This window comes from Siphateles boraxobius, unplaced genomic scaffold (assembly GCF_051911475.1).
Source record: "Siphateles boraxobius isolate OS27281-9 unplaced genomic scaffold, OSU_SipBor_1 29, whole genome shotgun sequence".
NCBI lineage: Eukaryota > Metazoa > Chordata > Actinopteri > Cypriniformes > Leuciscidae > Siphateles > Siphateles boraxobius.
The window spans coordinates 10,571,330-10,595,688 of NW_027508908.1; the positions used below are offsets into that span (position 1 = coordinate 10,571,330).

General features: G+C 36.0%; 2 protein-coding genes and 2 non-coding genes across 5 annotated transcripts; 3 read left to right on the forward strand and 1 right to left on the reverse strand.

Moving 5' to 3' along the window:
* Positions 1–975: 975 nt before the first annotated feature.
* Positions 976–7,302, forward strand: cd5 (CD5 molecule). The gene is made up of 7 exons (XM_077246955.1): positions 976–1,008; positions 1,550–1,601; positions 4,224–4,619; positions 5,010–5,129; positions 6,032–6,082; positions 6,159–6,221; positions 6,877–7,302. The coding sequence occupies exons 2-7, from the start codon at positions 1,550–1,552 to the stop codon at positions 6,957–6,959; spliced, it is 765 nt and encodes a 254-aa protein (XP_077103070.1). The 5' UTR covers positions 976–1,008; the 3' UTR covers positions 6,960–7,302.
* A 2,963-nt stretch (positions 7,303–10,265) lies between these two features.
* tmem132a (transmembrane protein 132A) lies at positions 10,266–21,900 on the forward strand. 2 transcript variants are annotated; one of them, XM_077246528.1, is made up of 11 exons: positions 10,266–10,403; positions 10,770–10,984; positions 11,084–11,293; positions 12,216–12,706; positions 12,797–12,949; positions 14,824–15,019; positions 18,093–18,236; positions 18,318–18,520; positions 19,805–20,030; positions 20,448–20,639; positions 20,726–21,900. In XM_077246528.1, exons 1-11 carry the CDS (start codon positions 10,379–10,381, stop codon positions 21,530–21,532), a joined length of 2,862 nt encoding a protein of 953 aa, XP_077102643.1. In that variant the 5' UTR covers positions 10,266–10,378; the 3' UTR covers positions 21,533–21,900. The 2 variants fall into 2 exon arrangements, with proteins under 2 accessions (XP_077102643.1, XP_077102642.1); XM_077246527.1 differs by having other exon boundaries at positions 10,347–10,431.
* A 311-nt stretch (positions 21,901–22,211) lies between these two features.
* On the forward strand, positions 22,212–22,283 carry trnae-cuc (transfer RNA glutamic acid (anticodon CUC)). Its single transcript has one exon. It is a non-coding gene; the product is annotated as a tRNA-Glu (tRNA).
* A 1,858-nt stretch (positions 22,284–24,141) lies between these two features.
* trnak-cuu (transfer RNA lysine (anticodon CUU)) lies at positions 24,142–24,214 on the reverse strand. Its single transcript has one exon. It is a non-coding gene; the product is annotated as a tRNA-Lys (tRNA).
* Between the last annotated feature and the right edge of the window lie 145 nt (positions 24,215–24,359).

Sequence of the window (24,359 nt, forward strand, 5' to 3'; positions counted from 1 at the left end):
CAGAAAAATGTCAGAATATTACAGTTTTGATTGTATTTTTGATCAAATAAATGCAGCCTTGATGAACATGAGACCTAACATAAGAGGATCACACAAAGCCTATGTTTTCACAAATTTAAAAGACGAGAAATGGGAGCTCATTGACTCACTTTTGAAGGCTGTTTAAAATCCGTTCATATTGAATCATAGACGAGTTTCAAGAGGGTGTTGGGGGAATTTTTTTGTAAAGGTTCAAAAAACTTTTTTACGGGCCTCTACGACTGTACGATATGGTAAACCAACCCCGGCGACACCTGAGAAAGATCGAAAGAGTGAGGGAGGGAGGGAGAGAGGCATCTGGGAATGATTGTGAATGAAAAGAAGATATGAGTAACAGTAAAATGAAAGAATATATGTGGATATCGGTGGTTTTATAGCCTGACTGACTTGCCACGGCACTTGCAGTTGATTCCTATGAGCACAATTAATCATCTGTGTGAAACTTGCTTGAACATTTTCAGTGTGCCGTACACCACAAGAGACTCAGTTCCTGTATGCAAAAAAGAAAGATTTTCAGTTTTGAATATGCGGATTTTTTTTTTGTTTTACTCCACTAACCATATAATTTTTCGCTGAAAAATGTTCAGCATTTTTAAAACTTTAAATATATATATATTTATATTTACATACAATTAGAAATTGTAATTTTCTATTTTTTAACATTTAATATCAAGTTAGACAATATCACACTACTTATTACCTTTTCTCCTCCCACTTACCCATACTTGCCCTTTTTGCATACTTTTCTTCATTTTTTTTGTATGCCGCTCTCTTTGAAGTGAGGAAGCAGTGCACTGTGCAATCAAACATACTTGAGAATAAAAGACACGCTCTATATGGAGAGAGAGAGAGAGAGAGGATGGGGGCGGGGAATGTGGATAGTATAGCTCCACACCTCTGCTTATTTCCTTTCACTTAATTTTTCTTGTCACTTGCTGCAAACATTTGTTCTTGTCAGACACAGGCAAGGTAAGATCTGATAATCTATTGTTAAAAAGCTGGTTAGAAGTCGTGGTGTTTCATAGATGATTGATGCTCTTTGATGAAGAAAACCTTCAAAACACTGTCGAAGCAGAGATGTGAAGACAGTCGTCAATTAAAAACAATAGCCGTACTGTAACATATCTAAAATAACAGAATAAACAGTCCGGTTTGTGTCAACAAATTGCCATGACATACAGTGCCATTGTAGTGAATGATATGTTCTTGTTTATTGTGGCTTCAGTCATGGTATGATTTGAAATCTTTGCCGTTGGCTACTGATAAAAACTCAGGCTAAACATGCTTATTATTTTGCTTTATCTGAACCGGACCCCTAAAAAGAATGAGAACAATTCAACATAATTGGGCCGAGGCTCAATTAATTCTAACAAAAAGCACCGGTTTCTTGTCTACCAAAGGTCATTCATTTGACCTCTGGGCCTGTTATCAGTTTGAGTGCATAGAGTTACTTTGTTTAGTCAAATGAAGTTAAATGAAGCTCTAAATGTTTGGCACAACCTTCTGCCAGATGGAAAACTCTCTGCTGATGACTCTTACGGCGCTCCTGCTCCTTGGTGTTCGTAAGTAAATTGATTATTCATAAATATACTTCATTGTTGTGCTCTTAAATGATGCATGTTGCGTATATGATCTGCTCAGCAAAAAAATATCTGCAGGCAGTTGTAGATGCTGATGTACAGGTAGAGTTATATTCATCTGTTAAATTTTCTTATATATGGATTTAATATATCATCAAGACAAAATGGACCAAGGAACAACACTTAGTATTGCAATGACTAGAATAGTTAGATGCTTTCAGTCACAACACTGTGCATTATATAGAAGAACGTTTATAATGCAAGACATCATGTTAACATTAGGGCCTGCAAGAATGCATTACAAAATTAGTGCAAGTGTCAATAGTGTCCTGATAAAATACATCATTTCTTGTAGTGGTTTTTAGTATCTATCTCTAAATTACAGGAACGTCTGTGTGTCTGTTATTCGCATAGCTATCTCGCGAACCGTTAGTCCGATGGATTTCAAATTCGACAGGTGTCTTGCTACGGGCACGAAGTGCAGTGCAGAGTTTGAGGTTGTTTGGATTAGAAATGCAAAAGATATCGTTAAATATAGGCTATCGGTTAAAGAAGCACTTAGTAGGTTGTGGTTTAAAAATAACATTCGACATTAGAGGGTTGTAGTTTAAAAATAAACATTCTGACATAAACACTCTGTCAGCTAAACATTAAGTCAGCTACACTGTTTAGCTACTTCTGAATATTATATTTTATTCACTGTCATCATTTGTAGTAGCCTATTCACAAACTGTTTGCTCAAGCGTAGCGTTTTCTCGGAGTTCACTGTGTAGCCTGCTCCATGAAACGTGTAGTTCAATTTTCCATATTTATTGTATGCCATTATGTCAGTATCAGTATTTGCTATCTACCATGCACAAATAAAAATGTCACTGAACTTTTGCTATTTAATTGTAGCTAACAATGAGCACTCAAACACACCAAACCAACAAACACAAAAACTGATTTTGCACGGGCACTTTGCACTAGTTCTTTCAAATTCTTCTTAACTCCATATTTACTGGAAACTGATGGCAACACGAATATTTTACAATTTTTGCAAGTTATCTATTTAATATGTTGATAGGGTGAATTCAGTTTGGGTCACCCTGCAAAAACTCTTCTTACATGTTTCTTTATTATTCATGTAAAAAAAAAAAAATTCTGCACACTGCATACTTCAATCTGGTTTCTTGCATAAGATAGTAGACCGTGTTACTATTTGTCATGTGCATGTCTAGTGTTTTATCAGCAGTTATCCCAATAAGTTGGCTTTGCTATATAAATGGCAACAATCATGAAACAATTACTTTGCCTATACTAGAGGTAAATCCCACCAAATTACATTTTTCAGCCCATTGTCTGCTAAATAAATCATATCTTGTTAGAGTGCAATATACATTAATTGACGATTTAGTTTTGGAAAATAAGAAGAGAAACAAAACCGTCACAAAAACAATTAAAAAGAACAGGCGTTGTACTTAAAATGTCTGTAAACCTTTTAACATATTTAACGCCAGCACTAATAAATTAGCTTTTGATATACAGTAGTCGTCATTTGAAGTGGATCAAAAAAATTCATCAAAGTTGTCCTAAGACAAGAACGGGTATTGTTCAAAATTCATGTATAACTTTGATGAAAGGTTTTGTGTACTTCAAATGCTGACTACTATATTTTGTTTTCAATCAAAAAAAAGGTAATTTTTTTTATCAACAAGGACACTAAATTATGAATCAGTGAAAATCATCTTTTTTTAACTGTAATGTTGTCAAAATATGTTTATGTGAATAAGCATAGGCAATGTACATTAGCATTTATATTTATATATATATATATATATATATATATATATAGGCCTATATATATATATTTTAATGTCAATACATTTTAAAATTAAAATGTGTAATATATATTATTCATTTTACGCTTTTCCAGTCATTTCATGCTTACATTTTATGTTTTTATACAAATACATAAATACCAAAAATCACCAATATATGTATTATTTTGGTGATTTTTGGTAATCCAAATTGTAGATCCGTTAAGCACCTGATTCTGAATAGCCATCTATGTTAACAGAGCAAGCAATCTGCAAGTCAAATGTGCAAAGTGTGTGAATGCCTTCGAGCACATGCAAAAAGTGCAAGAGTGTGTGAGTGCAAATGATCCAGCTATCTGCTCTGTGACCTCAGTAACAAGACGTTTTAATGCTTGAATAATGCAGAGCATGTCACATTTTGCATACAAAAAGTCAAATAAAGTTCTAGAGTTCTTAAAATGTCAAATGTTAGTGAGATGTTATTGAGAGTGGCAAGTTGGAGAATATTGCACACTATAAAAATATAATATCACAACTGAAGCGACGTCTTGCAATGTGATAAAATTAGAGCACAGATCAGAAAAATCAACTGTAATCAAAATGATGTACATGCATATACATATATAAGTATATAAATTCTCTGCAGCAGTATTTTCAATTAACTAACGTTTCATTTGCATTTAACACTTAAAACGTTTAAAATGATTGGAATTGTATTTATTTCCAAACTACATATTTTATGTGGAGAAGAATGATTCTGGTATTCCAACATTGTCATGAAAGTAATTGTGTTTTCACTTTACAGGAGAAGGAACATCACAGATGTCTGATAGCCCACACATCCCCAACACAACCTCCTCAACCCCACATGTCTCAACCCCTAAAAATACAATACCCACTGAGACCCCATGTCCGAAAACCATCCATTATATCACTCAGTCTGTTCTGGCCCGGCTGAAGGTAACGTGGAAGAAGAGTCCGTGCGAGGGTCAACTGTCTCTGTATTTCCCTAATCAGCGTCCAGCCCGTTTGTGCTTTAGTAGCTCCATATCAGACAAATGGTGGAGTGAACTCTGTAAGGACATGAGATGTGGAGACTTCAAGGGTTTTAAGCCCACAAACACGGCTAATGGTTATGTGCTCACAAGCAACATGACGTTGATCAATGAAGAATGCACAGGCCTGCAAATCACTTGCGAAGGTACACTGTAAAAAATTATATGATCAATAAGTTATGACAACATGTGTTTTTACATTGCTTTAACTCATCAAAATAAGTTAAGACATTTGAAACTTTTTTAAAAAGTTACATATTCAATTTTTTTTAAATCAGTTTAATTTAATTTAAGTTGAAATGACTTAAGCAGCCGAGTTGGTTGTAGTTAAAAAAAACATTAGGCAGCAACTTTTTTTTGCAGTGTATATGTGTGCGTTCTTTTTCTTTTCCGGAGAAGAGTTTTACTTTATACATAACTTTGTATGTTGGAATGTTTTTTTCTTCTTATCAAGTTTCATCGACAAAATAATTTACTCTATAAGCTGTCCATTTTGAATAACGCATCATTCTCTTTATCTTCCCACATTTTTTCAGATACTCTAGGAAGTGAGTTGGCTGCCTATAAAGCAGTAACTGGCATATTAATTTTCTTGATGTTGGGAGTCATTCTGTTTCAGTACGGTCAGCCCACATTCAAAGCCATCCGCAAAAGATGTGAGTCAGTGAAGCCAACGAGCGTGTCTTTAATCTCACATTACCTATACAAAATGTAAATGTTTATATATACAGGCACAGCACCATTCAAAATGTCTCTGTGTTTGCTTATATACAGTCAAAAAAAAAAGGTTTAATTGAAAATCTGGGTAACACTTTACAGTAAGGTTCCATTTGGTAACATTAGTTAACTACATTAGTTAACATGAACTAACACTTAAAATACTTCTAAAGCATTTATTTATCTTAGTTATTGTTAATTTGAACATTTACCAATACATAATTAAAATTGCATATTTTAATATTATTTGGTCCTTAGCTTACATGAACTAACATTAACAAAGATTTATAAATACTTTAACAAATGTGGGCTATTCCTCAATGCTAGTTAAAATTAGTTCAAGCATTTACTTATGTTAACTAATGGGAGTTTTTTGCGAAGTGTTACCAAAATCGGAATCTTTTTTTTTTAGGAGTTACATTTTTAAAAAAAAAAAGGAAACATGATATTATAATATTTCAGAATCTGCAGTATTTATAGGTCGCTAATCAAATCTAAGCAATTAGTGAGATTGATCATGTGAACTCTTTATTCAGACAGTCAGATGTTCTTCTTCCATTAAAGCACAAGAACTTTTGTTTGTAGAATTCATGCATGTGGATTTTATGCAGCGCGAGTGAATGATCAAATTCATGTTTATTTTCTTAGTCTTTCACTCAAATTGTTTTGCTTAGAATATCCCACTTTATGTAATGCAAAACCGACTAATATCGATGTGGCTCTATACTTAGAAAAATACTGTTTGACCCTGACATTTTCCTGTTGTTTTGCCACTGAATCTTTTAAAATCCAAAGTCAAATGCTCTGTCTGATTTGACTATTTTTACCTGGTTTGATGCAGTTTCACAAAAACGGGAGACTCGCTGGGTTGGCCCGACTCAGAGTCAGAGTGGTGAGTCATCTCAAACATGAACACATTCATGACTGGGTAGTGAGAGAACATTCAGCATTTCTCTTTCTTCTTTAAGTGTCCTATCACAGAGGTCAAGGTCCCCCAAACAACAACACGCTCAAGAGACAATCCTTTCCTGGTGAGTCTCTCTCTCTCTCTCTCTCTCTTATGTTTTACTATTCTGAACCCTATTAATCTCTCACTCGCATTCATGTTCATTTACTCAATTACATAATGATGAATTGAGTATTATGATGTATTGGGATTTTCACTCAAATTGCTCTCATTCAAAACACGTGTGTGCTTTTTTTGGTTGTGAGATTGGATATGTTAGATTAAACTATTATATAACAACATGTACTTTAAGTATCTAAATCATCGTCTATCCTCATATTTGACCTTCTCGACAACCATTCAAATCATAATCTATGGATCTTTAGTTCAGTGTGGGGGGAAAAAATCAATTAGTAAAGAAACAACATTTTGTCCCAAATGACAGTAGGACTTAATTTATAACAAATTACCCATTTTTTAAATTTAATTTTCAATTTTTAAAAAAAATTATTTAATGATTTAAAAAAACAAGTTTCCAAATTACCAAGTTTTTGGAAATGCTGCAAAACTACAACATTTTTGTAACAAAAAAAATTGGAAACCATATGAAATGAGCAGCTCATAAAATGTTTAGTTGAATATTTGGTTCAACCTCCTGAGGTTTATGATTACTGATCATATTTTGAAAAAATTCAGCACACTGGTGACAATTCTTTTTCTTTTTTTCCCTGCGCTGTCAGGTTTGGAGAGGCTGACGGTAAACACCAGCAGAGAGCCCTCGTCCAACCGAAACAGTGACTATGACTCGTACGGCTTCAACTGAAGGCCTGTGTTCACAGAAGTCCTAAGAGTGTGTTTCCTGACCCTGAGAAGAGCTCTCTCTCTCATCAGTCTCATCTAGAATCAGCAGTCTTGTGTTGTGGGGATTTGGTTGGTTTGAGCTGTCCTTTGGCAAGTCGAGCAAGGTGTAAATATGTTTGAGAAGTTCAGCTGAGAAATCCAACTAGGATAGAATTTAAAAAATAAATAAATTAGTCTCAACTTAACCAGCAAAGTGCTTACTTTGTATTGCATAGCAGGCTTCATTTTATATATATTTTTTTGTAATTACTTGATTTTGCTGTATATGCTTGTTAATATTGTTTTCTAAATAGCCAGAAACAAAATGGAATTTTGTATAATTGTATGAATAAAAAATAAATTGAATAATTTTAAATAAAATAAAAATCATTTAGATCTTTTGTGGATCTTTAATGAAATTGGATATGCTGTAGATAAGTTGAACACTACATGATAAACATTCTAGGATGGTTTTGTTTGAGCTTTGATGAGAAATTTCTTCTTCTGAGGTGACCTGGAAGTGATGTAAAGGTTGGAAGAGGGAATGTGCTGTTAATGCACAATTTTTGCAGCAATGTGGTTTCCTGTCGTAATTCTATTGACTTCCTGTTTGTGTTATTTCTGTCGCTCATGCTCTAAATATACTGTACTCATTCTTTTCACTTGGTTTCTTTGTCTTTCTTTCTTTTTCCCATTTCCTTCTTTTTTCTTTTAATATTTTCTCCACTCTCTCTGATCCAGTTGACCTTTTTAATACTGCACTCATAGAGGGTTTAAAATCACAACAGCTTAAAATCTTATGCCTTGCCTGACTGATAATAACTAGTGAAACTCTCTTTCTAAGTGCACCAGTGAGAGAGAAAGTTAAAAAGCTTGGAGGGTTTTTGCCTAAACCTTTCCCTATCTCCCAGTGTGTGTTTACATGCACAGCATTTCAGGATGGTTGTTTCAGTTCTGTTCATTGTTTTTTTATTGCTTATAGTGGCTACCACTTGGCAGACGATTTAGTCTCTCTTCATTGTGAGAACAAATACACAGCCGTGGGAAGGCAACAGCAGGTTTGGTGGGAGAGTGTGTGTGTGTGTGTGTGTGTGTGTGTGTGTGTGTGTGTGTGTGTGTGTGTGTGTGTGTGTGTGTGTGTGTGTGTGTGTGTGTGTGTGTGTGTGTGTGCGTGCGTGTGTGTGTGTGTGTGTGTGGATAAGTGTCGTCTCCTCCTCATCCTCAGGTCAGAGTGAAGGATTAAATCTGTAGTTTAAATGAGGCTTCTGCAGAGAACAATGACAGATGACAACAGATTACATGCACAGATTAACAAAGAGACCACACTGGGTAAAATATCTAGTGCATCAATTCACTCAACACTTGTGACACTGACATCAAACCTGTTTATTTCCTGCATTCAGTCTATTTTCACATAAATGTTTTGCATTATCCAACATAGCCAAACTGTTAATCCTGACTATTTTGGATAATAATCATTCTGGAGGTCTATTATTCCCAACAGAGAGAAGGAAAATCAAAAGAAAACATAATATTCATCACTCGAGGTTAACTGTTTAAAGTTAAACGTTTAATGGTAACACTTTATAAGGTTCATTAGTTAATGTTAATTAACTAACAACGAGCAATTCATTTGTTACAGTATTTATTAATCTTTATTAATGTTAGTTAATAAAAATACAGCTGTTCTTTGTTAGTTGTTCATTGTTCATGTTAGTTCACAGTGCATTAACTAATGTTAGCAAAAACAACCTTTGATTTTAATAATGTATTAGAAGATGTTGAAATGAATATTAACTAAGATTAATAAATGCAGAAGTTTTGTTCATTCTTGTTAGTAACTATGGTAATTAACTAATGAACCTTATTGTAACGCGTTAACAGTTTAATAAATTGTGCAAAAAGCAAACAATAAAAGATTGGCAATTATTGATGCCCTTTTTTGTGGAGATTTTCAGTTTTAACCTCAAGTTAAATCATTTGAGTAAATGAATTGAGCTTGATATTTATAAAAGTGAAAATTCAGCAGTTTTGCTTATTTTTAAGATACTTAAAGGAGAGGACAGATGTAATGAAAGGGTTGAGAAAGAGTTAATATGATATTCTTAGGATTGTATGTATTTAGATATTCTTAGTGCTAGGGAAAAGAGAAAGATTATATGGAAAAAGAGTCAGTGGTGTGATTAAATACTTTTATTTATTTTTTCCAGATGCATATAATGCCCTCTTTCTTGCTAATATATAGGATTTTGCCTTTAATGTCGTCTGCAGCATTTCTCCCTCGTGCGCTAATCATTAAGCCGCTGAAATTTCACATTAAAAGCACTGAGATCCCATTTCATTAATGTATGTTCAGAAACTCACCATTTGTGACAACATAAATTCTGCATGTTTAATATGGAGGACCCGGTGAGAGAGTGAGATTAAGATGAGATAGGAAGTGGGTTTTGTGTTCAGATTTACAAAGGGTTACTTGGAAGGACGTCAACTATCTTTGGCCAGACATATCCAAGAAATAAAGAGAGGAAAAATGGGGGAGGGGGAGAGAAGAGGATTATTTACCATTTAAAATGAATAAATCCGTTTTGTTTGAATCCTGCACACCAGCTAAAGAGGGACAGAGAGAGTGACTGACAGCTAGCAGTGCACAGCTATAGATGACAAAGAAGAAACAATACACTAAAATAAGGAAACAAGGATTTTAGAATCATTTGGACACTTCTGACATACCTGAACTTGGAATAATTTTTTATATTTACAAAACTAAGAAAAAACGTCCAAAAAATAGATGCTAGCTTTCTGACAGAAGATGGACTGATGAAACTCTGTGACCAAAATCACACATTGGACTGAGCATGTCTGTGCGAGGAGAGTGATATCTTACCATCTGGAAATCTGAAAGGACCATTGAGGCAAGTACAAACTTTTTGGAAGTTTGATAGTGTCGATTGGTTTTATTTTGCTTTATATGATCTAATTTTACCTGAAATTATTAAAGGTTCCAAAAGGGCAGTAGAAGATAGAATAACCATTTTTGGTTCCCCAAAGATCCTTTTATTGATCAGTTCTTAAAGGAACCATTATTTTTTTATTATTATTAATAATCCCTATTTCACTATAAAGGAATGCAATGGATATGTTCCATATATGTTAGAAGTTGGAATATATGGAACATTTATGTTAGAAATAGATGCGAAATAAAGAACCTTTATTTTTAAGTGTAGTTGATTTTTGATGAGTATAATGAGTTTTATTTCAATAAAATAATTTATATTAATTTATAATAAATAATTTAACAACAATAAAATTGGTCAACTATTTAATATTCGGTATAGTGGAATAGCGTTTATTGTTTGCTGTGTTACAGGGTGTTATGAATGTAAAGAGTCTTTCTAGACTCAAATGGAAGTTGTCTACTATGAGACTGGTAATCCTTCACTTATTCATAATCGTCTGTAAGTTTGACTTATTTTTTACACTCCCCCCCAAAACACTACATAACACACTTTACTTTATGTCTTTTAACAGTGAGATTTTTCTCTCTCTCTTTTTAAATATTTTGGCACATGTGTAGAGCACTAGGAGAAAGAAATTCTTCTGAAGTTTTTTTTGACCGAATTTGAATTTAAGTGTGAGCCATTTACATTTAATTCTTCAATTATGGCTCTTTTTTTGTAAATCAAAGTGTTACTTGTTGTGGTTAATCTGGAGAATATGAGATGCTTAAACAATAAAGCACCTGTTACTAATCTCACAAACTTATAACCCAACTTCCCTATTTCTTCATCAAAAGCCCATTGTCAGACACCCACCTCCCCATCGCTTCCAGTCCGGGTCACTGTTCCCTCGCCATGGCAGTCTTTCCCCCTCTCTCAGGCTGATCTGGGCCTTCTCTTCACCAACTCCAGTCCCTTCTCTTCCACCCAATCCCTGCTCCTCATTCCTCCATCAGGAAAGGCCTCCAAACCTCTTCTCCGTGCTACATTTGGTTCCTACACCATCACACAGGTAAAACAGTATTGATTATGGTGAATGACCTTTATCTCAACTTCAAAGATAAATAATGTGAAGTTACTTTTTCTTTGCTTCACTTCTTGTCTTCTCAAGGTGATGACTGAAGACATTCCTCCTCTGACTCCATCTCTCACCGCATCGCTCCTTTCTAAAACCATTGTCAAAGAGATTGAGGGTGAAAGAGGAGAGCGGTTTGAGGTGCGAGTGCTGTTTCATATGAGGGGTGATGTTAACAGAGGAACCTGCGTTACTCTCCATGCTTTCAAACAGACCGAAGAACAGAAAGCTTCCTGCATCATTCAGGTACTGCTGGTCAATGCCACCATAGATGGTCAGAACAAGAATTCTATAAAGCAAAGACTCAAACAAACCTCAATGTGATCACTCTGACTCTTCCACCGTATATATATATATATGTCTGGTCAAAATAGATTTCAGATGTATATTGAAAATGTTGTAAACAGTACAGCTGTTAGGTGTCTTGATTGTAGTAAATCGCACAAACAGAAAAAATTCTAGAATAAGTCTTTAATATAGATAGCTGGAATTATGAACTCTGAAGAATAAACATTCCACATCAACATAAATGCTTTCAATGCAGAACAAAAAACTGTGAGAATTCAAGTAAATTTATTACACTTTGAATTTAACAAACTTAAATACGCAAGGGAGGCTAATTAACAGAAACTGAAACAGGTGCGCAACATAATAAGTAACCAAGGGAACACACTGTTGAATACAGACGGGCAGGTAGGGCAAAGCAAACTAACGGGCTGTTTACACGACACCATTTTCAACTAAAAAAGTAAAACTTTTTATGTGTTTTGGACGTTCATTCACAGGACAACGGCGTTTTAGGTGCCTGAAAACGGGTTTCTAAAGTACACCTTTTTGAATGCGGTCTCCGTGTAAACCACAAAAACACGAATCTCTGAAGACGATAACTTTATGAACATGCGTAAAATCGCCATCTAATGGCCTGGCAGCAGAATACAGCATTTTCAGTCTTTTTTGTGGATCCGTGTGAATGGGGATTGTTTTGACAATGGTGTTGTCTGTACCCGGAAAACGCAAAGGAAAGACTTCTTTGTTTTAAGCATATTATTGTCATGTAAATGTATAATAAAATATACTTCAAGAGGCATAGAAAATAGATTTCCAAACTTCTTCAATATTATTATTATCATTAATATCATTAATATTTAAGTATTCTTCGATTCCTCAGCCACCTTCTGGGTTGTGTGTGGTCACTTTGACACTTCCAAACGACTGGTTTGAGCCTAATCAGAACATCAAGGCCTACCTGGACCAGATTTTCAAGCAACGCCACCTGAGCAGAAACCGTTCTCGTTCCCGAAACCGTGGGAGAAGGCATCCATACGTAGCAGGACGACTCAGGGCCCAGTCTGATCAAATTCAGCTCTACTACTCTTCCTTTGTGTCCAGTCCTAAAGTAGGACCCCCTAGGTGTGTGGAGGAAGAATTACAGCAATCAGACAGGAAGATGTACTTCATTGGTCCTGTGGGACTTGAAGATCAAGAGATTAACAAAACCAAACAAAGCGCTGCATGTTTAGATAGACAGGCGGAAGAGAAATTTTGGTTGGATTCCAATGTGCTAATTGTCTACAGCAAAGGGCCTGTACGTGCTGGACAACCAATCAGAGTGTCAGTAAACTTGAGGGCAAATTTTAGTGGGGAGTCACTGACCATTAGGTAACATTATTATTATTACATTACACACAATTGCTCAGCACATTTTATTGTATTGTATATTATTGTTCACATATTTTTTTTCACCATCAGACTGAAAATGAAAAAAGGGTTGTTGTCTTTGGAGGTCCATCCCACCACAAACTCTGACCTGTGGATGGTAAATGTAGAGAGGACATCGGGTTCTAAACATGATGTTATTTCCATCACTAGCCAAAGCACTGGTACGCATCCAGACAGCACTGGGTAAGAGGAATAATTACTGACCCTAGAATTAGTCTGTACAAATCTATTTTACATCAATATATTAGTGTAGCATACACTACTATTAAAAAGTTTAAGGTTAGTAAGATTTTTTTTTTGAAAGAAATGAATATTTTTGTTCAACAAGGATTCATTAAAGTTCACCAAAAATGAAAATTCCATCATTAATTACTGAGCCGTATGACGTTCCAAACCCGTAAGACTTTTGTTCATCTTCTGAACATAAATTAAATTATTTTTGATGAAATCTGAGAGTATTCTGTCCCTCCTTTGACAGTCTATGCAATTACCACTTTGACGCTTCAAAAAGTTCATAAAGAGATCGTAAAACTAACCTGAGGTTTGGAACGTCATGAAGGTGAGTAAATGATGACAGAATTTCCAGTTTGGGGTGAATTAACCCTTTTAATTGATCAAAAGTGACAGTAAAGACATTTACAATGTTACAAAAATATATATATATTAAATAAATGCTGATTTTTTAAAACTTTCTGTTGATTAAAGATTCCTGGAAAAAAAAAGTCACAAAAATATTAAGAAACGTTTCTTGGGCAGCAAATCAGCATATTGTAATGATTTCTAAAGGATCATGTGACGTGGAGTAATTCAGCTTTGCCATCACAGAAATAAATTCAATTAAAAAATAATAATAAATAGAAAACATATTTTTTAAATCACAATAATATTTCACAAATCCACTCATGGGAATTACATTGGTTCTAAAAGCTCATCCAACTACAAGTCCAACTGTTAAAAGTACAATTTTTAGCTCTAATAAAACAGTTTTGTAAGAAAATAACAATAAAAGTCCTTTATAGTGAAAGGACTGTAAAGAGGGGGTTTACAGTTCTTGACCCAGGACCAGAGATGATGAAAGAAGACCAGGAGTCGTGATGTTCAATCAAAGAGTAAAATTTACTGAAGAATAGTTTGCAGTTAAATTGGTAGAGCCAGCGTCAAAGTCTCACGAGGAGGTCGCAAGCTAACTCTACCTTACATGAAAATCGTACACCAGTTATACTGTTACCAAGGGCATACATTCCATAAACATTCACTTCTGATTGGCTCAGAGGACATAAAATTTAAACAATGACACATAGATAGACGGGTACGTTGACAACAATCAAGATAGCTGTCATCCAAGTCACGAAGATCCAGTAATGACCTCGGAGGGCCCATCGAAAAGCGTCATGAGACCAGCCACCCCGTGTCATGAGACCTGCAACATACTGATAAAACCTTCCATTCTCAGAGAGAGGAAATAACAATTACTTTACTTCTTGAGAGATATAGGTATGAAAGAAGTAAAACAAATCATAGAATTGTACAGAAATTGCCCCTGTCCGTTAATAGGGTCAGCAGAGAAACATGATCATATGATGAGGGTTTTCTTTAAGTTTAACACACTCATTAATATACATACAGACAAAAAGCCTGTGTTTAATGTTCTCACTCAGGGACACAGAAGATTAGTCACAGACATCAGGAGACATTCATGAAAGATAGGCATTAAACCAACATTCAGGAAAGATGTGCATTCAGCAAAAGTATGAATAAGAAACATATGGGAATGATTATATAACTTGATTAGTGCTCATTATAGTAATAACGTAATCATGAAATGATTATATAACTTTATTAGTGCTTATAGTCATAATGTAATCATAAAACAAAGGATATGCATATAGTTGAATTGAAGAGGCAAGGGATTCTGACCCCAACCCTTCAATAGTTTTTCTTTTAAACCATCATAAACATCATTAATCACAAACCTGTAAGCTAGTTAAGAATACTCTTCCATCCATAATTCCATCCATCCTTTCATTTTTGTCTCTGCACCTTTTCTTCTGTTACAGCACATCCACTCTAAATCAGGTCTCCTGTCTTTCATTTGAGGCTTTAGACAGAAACTTCGGCGTAGCGATGACTGTCACTGCTAGCTGGTGGGTGGAGTACTCAACACGCAAGTTTGCAGTTTCACCACAGGGGGCAGCTACTAGCTTTTTCTCCTTTATCGACAGAGAAGTGATGGGCATTGCCCCAATCACAGAGGTATATCATAAATCTATTGCTAATTTCCATATGCACGCAATAAATGATCATAAGGATGATCACCACCAGATTAAGAAGTCTCGATGTATTCAGTTTAATATTCTACACATTTCACCCATTATATCAAATTGTCTGAGTCTGTTATATCAGATTTATTTACTCAATCTCTTCGTGAACGTTTTCAATAGACCAAATTCAGAACAGCGCCATAGGCTAGGCATGAAAGCGATGCTGTGAGGCGGATATATTTGCCGTGTTTTCAAAGCTACTTGATCACTTATAATTTCCTTCAACTGAAGTCTGGGGTTTATTGTCTAGCCTACTATAATTTCTCAGAAAGTTATTTCTGCAGTGTTTCATCAGCAGAACATTCCAAAAACTATGGTGGCCCACAGGCCCAGTAGTGCACAACACAACGAAATTTAAAAAGCAATCATAAGTTCACAACACAACGGAAATTAGCCACAGCCCAACGGAAAATGTATACAACACAACGGAAATAAAGTCACAATGGAAAATCCACAACACCATAGATATATACACTACATATACACTATGTGTATATCTATGGCACAACACAACGAAATAAAGGAGAAAAGTCGCAAAACAACGGAAATGCTCTCGACCAGGCCTATCGGAGCGCGATTAAGTTAAAGTCGGCGACATATCAATTCCAGGATTATTTGTAATGTATGTGACTATTGTATAAAATACATAAAATATTACTTCAAAATCACCTACATGAATTATAGCTACATTATATTTATATTACTCCAGAATCAGAATGCTTTGACACGATCCCTAAGGGAACGTCTGGCTAGTCCACCAAGTGGTTAAAACGTATAATTTATTATAAATATAATTTGATAAATAAAAATAAAAACCTTTAGGGTGAATTACAGTAGGTCTAATGTTTTAATAAAAAAAACAAATTGTGTAGCCTACTGTGCATACAGGGAGCTATTGGCACAATTTAATCAGTTGTAAGCCTGCATGGTTAATAGGAACTACAACCTTTGAAACATGATAAAATAAAAATTAAACTTTTACAGAAATTTCCTAAAAAATAATTGTTTATTGTAAATACATGAAGGGAGGTATTGGAAAAAAGTCACCTGTAGTAAGTCAGTCTACTACCAATACAATCAAGCTTTGGATTTTGAACATGTTTTTTAATGTTAAAGGTGCTCTAAGACTTAGAGCACCTTTAACATTAAAAACATTTTTTTAGAGTCTAAAGCGATGTTGGGTGACGTCACTTGTTGACGTATGAAGTAATTTTCAAACAAAACGGAGGCTATGGAGCTAGAATTGTGTCTATAACTGAAAGTTGTACAGGAGGTTGTATATGATGAACAAGCAGTTACTCTTCAGGTGCTTTGAGGCTAGCAAGTGCAAAGGTAGAAACTAGCTCACTACTCACTAAATAAGGAAACATTAATTTGGCATTTGATTTAAAAATAGTATAAACCAGGTGAGTTTGCAAGTTTACATAGCATGATGCATCTAATTAACGATTAGCTTTACTAGCGATTAGCAAGGTAAAAATATAATTCACATAGCTAGACCCTCCCTCCTCCTCATACAGGCACTAACCCCCCAAACCCCACCCCCAAATCCTTCTTGTCAGTTATTGGCTGGAACAGTTAGTTATGTTTCCTTGTGCAGGTTAGCCCAGTTTGTTTTTGTTGCTGTTTGTGGAGCCTGGGGTGTCTGCAGAGGCCGGGTTTTTTACAGTGTGTTCAGGGGACAGGCAGCTAGCGGATAGTGAGGGCTAACTAACTAGCCCTCTAGTGGTCGGGAGCATTTCCGTTGTGTTGCGGCTTTATTTAGTTAAGGGCTGGGTATTTTTAGGAATTTCAGATTCTTGAGGCTTCGATTCGATTCTATATTGATTTATTACCTTCGATATCGATTCAATAATTAGTAAATACACAAGTAATTAAGTACCTGAGTATATTTTTAAATAATGTGTGCAGTATTACCAATGTTTAAGAACAAATTGACCCCAGCATGTTTCCTGTCATGGTTTATTTAGCAGAACAAACTGTACAATATTGTACATGTGTTGAATACAAACTACAACTGTAACAAACAGCTGCTTTATTAACACACAGGTCTCTAAAGTGCATGTAAGTTGTAACTGTAATACAAAGTATATTTCTTCCTATACATTCAAGTTATAAAAGAAATGTAAACAGAAACACAAAATGTGCATACTCATAAAAAAAATGCGCTTCATGAGGCACACGCGCGCACATTCGCACACACACGCAAGGACTCTCGCTCTCTTCCTCTGTCGTGCGCGCTACGCGGTTTGGAGCTCGCGAGCTCTAGATTCTGGGAGATTTTAACTAATTTGCGTACATCAGGGAGCCGCTATCAATATGCGGGAGACTCCCGGAGACTGTAGTTGTCTTATTATTGTTGTCTTATTATCATTTAGGGGGGCTTTAAAATAGGCCTAACGACGTCCCTGGTTGGTGGTGCAGGCTTGAACGGATTGCAGCTACTGTCCGTCATCTTGCTGTTTTGGTAAAGAGCGTCTTGTACAACGCTGAACGCTCTCACTAGAGTGTTGCCCACAGCGCCGCCACTGGCCGGTGGGCTGAATCGATTCACAGGATTTGATGAATCGATATTGAATTGAGAAACAAATAATTGCAATGCATTGATGAATCGATATTTTTACCCAGCCCTAATTTCGTTGTTGTACATTTTCCGTTGTGTTGTGGCTTAATTTCGTTGTGTTGTGAACTTATGTTTGCTTTTTAAATTTCGTTGTGTTGTGCACTACTGGGGCACCGTAAAAAAAACATTAAATAACAGTACAACCCACTGAAGAGATGTACATCTATCCCTCGACAGCCTCGCTTTCATTCCAGTTAAAAATCAAAGAATGCGCTGCAATGAATAAGGTCTATTCCTTTAACTGACCTCAGTCAGGACTGACCAATCGGAATCAAGTATTTCTGAGAGGCTTGTAATAATGTTCGATTTTCAAAGTAATATGTGTAAAGAAGGTCAGGAAAAACATGGTGTTTTACTGAGATCCAGTTGTTTTTATTTGCAGAGCAACACAATTATCAACACAGCCATCTTGACAAGTCAGCCTGTGTCACTTCCTGTCATCGTCCTAGCGGTGGGTCAAGATGGCAAAGTATCAGATGTGACCACAGCTGTGAAGTGTCATTCAGCCAATGAAGATATCGTCAAGGTATATGATGATTTCGGAGGAGGTCTGGTCTAATGCATCAAATATATAAACTCATCTGATGGCTCTTTTCTTTGCTGCCAGGTTTCTCATGATTGCTCTGTGCTTTTTGTGGATGGGAGTGAATCAGGAAGGGGCAGCATCTGTGTGGAGCTGGAGTTTTCTTTGGGAACATTCAGTGGCTCTTTGTGCTTAGCTGTGTGGGCTCCAGTAGTTCCACTACGTGTGTCTCTCTCTGACTCTGTCCTGAGTCCCATCACTGGTTGGAATTACTACAGTGAGAGCGGGTATGAAATATTTGGTTACACTTTACAATAAGGTCCTATTCGTTAACAATATTTAATGCATTTCCTTGTGGAAAAAACAACAACACTTTTGCATACTTTTAAAATTAGTACTTATTACGAAAATAATTAACTTTGCAAAATAAATGTAATATTTTCAGACACTTAATTGCATGTTAGGGATACTTAAGTTAATACTTAAGTTAAGTTCTCTCATGGTTTACTCACCCTCATGTTGTTCCAAGATTTTGGTTAATCTTCGAAACATAAATTATTTTTAATGAATTCGATTTTTTAATGTCCCTCCATTAAAGGAATAGTTCACTTAAAAATCTAAATTCTGTCATCATTTACTCACCCTCAGGTTGTTTCAAACCTGTATACATTTCTTTCTTCTGCTGAACACAAAGAAAGATATTTTGAAGAATGTTGGTAACCAGACAATTGACTTCCATAGTAGGAAAAAAAAATACTTTGGAAGTCAATGGGGTTCATCCACTGTTTGCTTACCGACATTCATCAAAATATCTTCTTTTGAAACTTTGAAGATCCAAAAATGTCATAAAGTGTCATATAATGAATCCTTATAAATTGATCTGTTTAATCCAAGTCTTATGAAGAGATATGATCACTTTATATGATGTAAGACTATACTTCTCTATAACATAATTCATTGATCAATTATGGGGCGCCGCTAGCAATTTTGGACCATATGAAAGAATATGAGGTTAATCCCCGTTACTACTAATATAATCGATCTCTGGGGGCCCCAAAAGTGTGTGGGCCCTTCAGGTGATGACACACAGAGCAACTTTTTGAGCAATGATAAACAGATTTAGACTTTTATTTACATGGAAACAATAACCAACACACACACGTCACACATGGTAAACACAGATGCTCATGTGTGCGTCACACGCTTGAACAAACCTCATTGGTTTGCATGCACGTTTGAGCTTCTGTGTTTACCAAACAGTAGGTGATGTGTATGCGTGTTTCTTCACAAGACTTTGAAGACATGGATTAAATTGCTCGATTCATTTGGATTTTCATTTTTGGGTGAGCTAATGGGAAACAGGCATGAAAATGTACTCTCTTTAAGTACACTTAAGTGGCTTTTTATTTAATTAATATTATATTATCTGCAAGTTTTCAGTTTATGTTAACTAATAGTTAACTTAAGTTAACAAATTAAAAAAACATTACACAATATTCTTCTGCAAACCTTTGTAAATAGTGCAAGGTAATGGCATTGATCATAAGGAAATTGAAATGTTTCTTTTTTAGATGTGAACCAGTTTATCAGAGGTCCGCTATACGGGTTTTGGCACAATTCAGCGCCCATTCAGCAGCTCAAAGAGGCCAACCAACCTACATGCTCGGATCACCGGATTGGTTTGTGGATGTGACCGAACTCGTCCAAGACTGGCTGAGGATAGAAAACCCATATATTGCAGCTCTTGATAAACAAAGAAATCTAATTGGCTTGAAGCCTGGAATTACATCATTATATGTTGGTATCTGAATTTATTGTCAGAATGTTTGATGTTGCATTGTACATTAACAACCTAAAGCGTTAATGCACCCAAAATGTTTTAAATTCTGTCATCATTTATGTCATTCCAAACCTGTATGACTGTCTAATGTGACACTCAAAAGAAAAGCAGTTTTTTGGCCATACAATGAAAGTAAATGGGGTCCACTGTTGTTATGGACCCCATTGACTTTTATTGTCTAGACCAAAACTTAGTCTTCAGTATCTTCTTTTGTGTTCTGCAGAAGAAATAATGTCCTAAAGGTTGGAAACAACATGAAAGTGAGTAAATGATGACAGGATTTTTATTTGTTGGTGAACCACCCCTGTACATATGGACCTGTCTTGGTTCCTAATTTCCTCCCCTAATTGCTTCCCACATCTCTTTATTTCAAGGTGATATCAAGTCAGTGGGATGGAGTGCTTGGAAGAACTAATGTCATTGTAACCTCTGAACCTGTCACTCCTGGTGACCTCTCTGTTCAGTTGGTGGGAGGGCTTGGACTGACATTTAATTCCAGCCCATCTCATCCGTCTATTGTCACAGCAACAGTGAATGCTCACAACACACTGTACAACCATGGGCAAGTAAGGATAGGGAGTACTAACATTTTATTGCTATTAATTCTACCAACTTTGATCTATTCTCATTCTTTCTGCTCTTTTTTTATTAGGAAGCATCTGTCAGTGTTTGGATCCAGTTTGATGATGATACAGCCCTATCGGTCTCTGCATTTAGTGGGATTCCCTTCGCTCTCCGGCTCTCCTCTTTGGCTGAGTCTGTGGTCGCTGTGACACCCGCTCCATCACAGCGCATCTTGGCACAAGGTGATGGTGGAGGGCCTCTTGTGAAAGCCGAGCTCCTGGTTTCCACCTGTGAACCAGCGTCTAACCATGTTGAAATGGAAGCAAAAGGAAGTGAAGCAAAAAGATTGGCTAAAGGCTCTGGTTGGGTAAGGGTGAACCTGAACACAGACTTTTGGCCAATGGGAAGTGAGGAAAACAACATTGAGATGCATGATGTGACTGATATGCTTGTCGACTCCAACAAGGATCTGTATGATAACTTTGAAGACCAGCAGATTATGGTCAATTCTACAAGTGATTATGATGTTGGTAATGACATATTTAAAAGAAATGACTTGGAGCATGCGGTTTTGATCCCCAACCATGAAGAGAGTGTTGTGTATTTATCGCCTGGGGTGGAAAAAGAAAGGAAGGAGGTTAAAATTGCTGATAGACAAGTAGAGATAGGCATTGGAGCTGTCCTTTCTCTCCTTTGTCTTTCCTCCCTCCTTTTCCTGGTCAACTGCCTGCCATGTGCACTTAGAGAACAGAGGAACAGAGGAAGGCGAGAGGGAAATGTAAAAGACACCGTGGAGGAGGATGAGGAAACTGAAGAACAAGAGGAGAAAAGGGTAGAGGGACAACAGTGTAGTGGAGTGGTATTGGGAAATGATGACAGAAGGGAAAGGAATTGACTTTGACTTTCAAAATATCTTACACTGCCTATTACCTTGTACATATCCTGAATAAGTCTTTACAGTCACATAATAGTATTGCCATGCCATGCCATTTTAGCTGCTGAGATGTGTGGTAAGCTAATGTAAATTATATATTATTACCTCTATTACGGTTGTTTCTGTTTTTTTCTTTCAAAGACATTAATACAAGAAGATACAATATATTCTGTTAATATTGCCATAATAATGCATTAGAGAAAACATGAATACATCAAAACTTTTTTATGATTTGAATAACTTTGTCAAACTTAGGCTGCTTGAAATGTTTTTAGACAATTTATTTTTACTCTGCTCAAATATTAAATAAAGGTGAAAAAAAATATTCATTCAGTGGTCATCTTCTTTTGCTAAAACAAGGAGTTGGCAGTGTTGAGTCATTCAGATACGATATCTAGGAATTTATTATTGCCATAAGACTGATGTGATTCTTATTTTTTTCATATCATAACTTAGGTGGTGGATTTCATTTAGAACTAGAAACGTATTTATACAACGAGAATTCATATTTGGCATAAATGGCAAAGCAGAAACTGTTGAATTAATCAACTATGTATCTCAAACCGAATTACTACATAACTAATCTTATGTAATCAATATACTAATGCTATGTAATCTTAATTAACCCTATACAACACATTCCCTGGTGGTCTAGTGGTTAGGATTCGGCGCTCTCACCGCCGCGGCCCGGGTTCGATTCCCGGTCAGGGAACATGTATTTTTGTACGTCCAACAAATGCATTCGACGAAACAATCGTGCTAAATGATTTGCGCATCTGAACCTTTCACAATCTATGATCTGAACAGATACACACAGGGCCTGAAATTAACACCTGACCATGCGCCAAATGCGGGTGAATTTTGCAATTGGCGGGTAAGACTGTCAATCTACCTGCCACGTTGGCGGGTAGTCAATGAGAATTGAGTGATACATTAGTTTTTTTGTTTTTTTTGCGTTTTTCCGATAACATCAACAATTTTCATTCAAGCAGCTGATTTCTGTGAATGCATGTAAAACTAAATGTATATTGCAGCACAGGGTGAAGTCAGTATTTACATTAACGACGATTTGAGAAAAAAATAAATGTACATTTAATGTAAAATGTAAACGGCGCTCTGTGGTGCGGCAGGATTTTGAACAAGGTCCTGAGCTGTTGCTGGGCGCCGCGGACAGACGCAGAATGGCGCCGCTGTTGTGTGTAAAGATATAGAAATATAGATATAGAAAGATACTGATATAGAAAGAAATGTGTTCGAATTTTAAAGACGTGGTTCTGCGCGACGCGGCGCTGCGCATCCGGTGTGCGACCCCCGTAAAGGGTAAGTTCGGCGTTTTACAAGTAAACCCCTGTTTTAAGATCGTTTCTGATTAAATCGAACGGTTAAGATTAAAATTTGGACACATGCTGCTGTCCCGAGAATTTTAGGTTTTTGTGTTAGCACCCCCCACCTCCAATGGTTTCAGGGGCACTGGAACAATCATTCATATAAACGCATTAAACTTTAGTTTACAAAGACGTGAAACTCACCGAGTTGTCTGGGGTGTTCACTGATATGCTCACGCAAAAATCGCTGCAAAAGATGCTTTCCAACAGGTTTTATCGTAGTTTTTGGAAGAATGTCCGGTTATGAGGCGTTGGAAAATATTGCTAACACAAAAACCCAAAATTCTCGGGACAGCAGCATGTGTCCAAATTTTAATCTTAACCGTTCGATTTAATCAGTAACGATCTTAAAACAGGACTTTACTTGTAAAACGCCGAACTTACCCTTTAAGAGTTATTATTACTTATAATGATTTCGTTAATAACTTGACAGCACTTAAATGTGTATTCTTACAATGTTTGGGTGATTTCTATTTTTCACCTTTATGAGGCAAAAAAAAATTGTCTGGTAAAAAGTTACTGTGGCAGGTGGTCAAAAAAGTTAACTTCAGGCCCTGGATACACATGTCAGAGTGTTTCCCTATGTATGTTATTGAATTGGCTGTTTTGTCAAAAACAACTTTTAAATGCATTCTAACTCACAAATTGACCGACAAGAATCTTCAAAAAGACACCAAACCTAACCAAAACCTTGTAAACACTTAATGTTGAAGAGTAAATAAACAGAACCCAATAGAGTCATTAACATTGAACGAAACTTCACAAGCCAACAGCAGAGTGGCGCAGCGGAAGCGTGCTGGGCCCATAACCCAGAGGTCGATGGATCGAAACCATCCTCTGCTAAATGTTTTCTCCAGAGTGAATCCAATATTTAATTCTGATTTTCGTCTTAATTTATTTTAATCTTCAAATTTCTTATCACCGGTATACAAATATATCTAATGGTTTCAAATGACGTGTGGTTCTCTGCAGAGTTTTTTTTATCAGATGAACTATCGTATACGTTAAATATAATGTTGGTTTTATGCACAGGCAAGTTGTCTAGATAATTTCAACATTTTCTACAACACGTTTGAGATTTGGATAATCTGGTGGAAAATACAAACCCCTACATTTTCGTTTAGATCCGCTTTTGGAGTTCAGATTGCAATGGAATAATTTTGAAACAAAAACAATAAATATTCGCGCCCAACGTGGGGCTCGAACCCACGACCCTGAGATTAAGAGTCTCATGCTCTACCGACTGAGCTAGCCGGGCTGCTATTCCACATATGACAACCAATTAGAAGAACTAACTTACATTAATAAACGAACATTTAATTATAAGTGTTAAAAATTATATTCAGTTACAATACTTAAATTAATTAAAATAGCAGACTTCATTAGACTGCCAAACCCGCTAA

What these genes read in the sequence shown, in the direction of transcription:
- cd5 (XM_077246955.1), top strand. Translation starts at nt 1,550, where the DNA reads ATGGAAAACTCTCTGCTGATGACTCTTACGGCGCTCCTGCTCCTTGGT. An exon ending in GCTCCTGCTCCTTGGTGTTC is followed by an intron (nt 1,602 to 4,223) that starts GTAAGTAAATTG and finishes TTCACTTTACAG; the next exon opens with GAGAAGGAACATCACAGATG. An exon ending in CAAAGCCATCCGCAAAAGAT is followed by an intron (nt 5,130 to 6,031) that starts GTGAGTCAGTGA and finishes GGTTTGATGCAG; the next exon opens with TTTCACAAAAACGGGAGACT.
- tmem132a (XM_077246527.1), top strand. Translation starts at nt 10,350, where the DNA reads ATGAATGTAAAGAGTCTTTCTAGACTCAAATGGAAGTTGTCTACTATG. An exon ending in GTTCCTACACCATCACACAG is followed by an intron (nt 10,985 to 11,083) that starts GTAAAACAGTAT and finishes TGTCTTCTCAAG; the next exon opens with GTGATGACTGAAGACATTCC. An exon ending in ACGCATCCAGACAGCACTGG is followed by an intron (nt 12,950 to 14,823) that starts GTAAGAGGAATA and finishes CTTCTGTTACAG; the next exon opens with CACATCCACTCTAAATCAGG.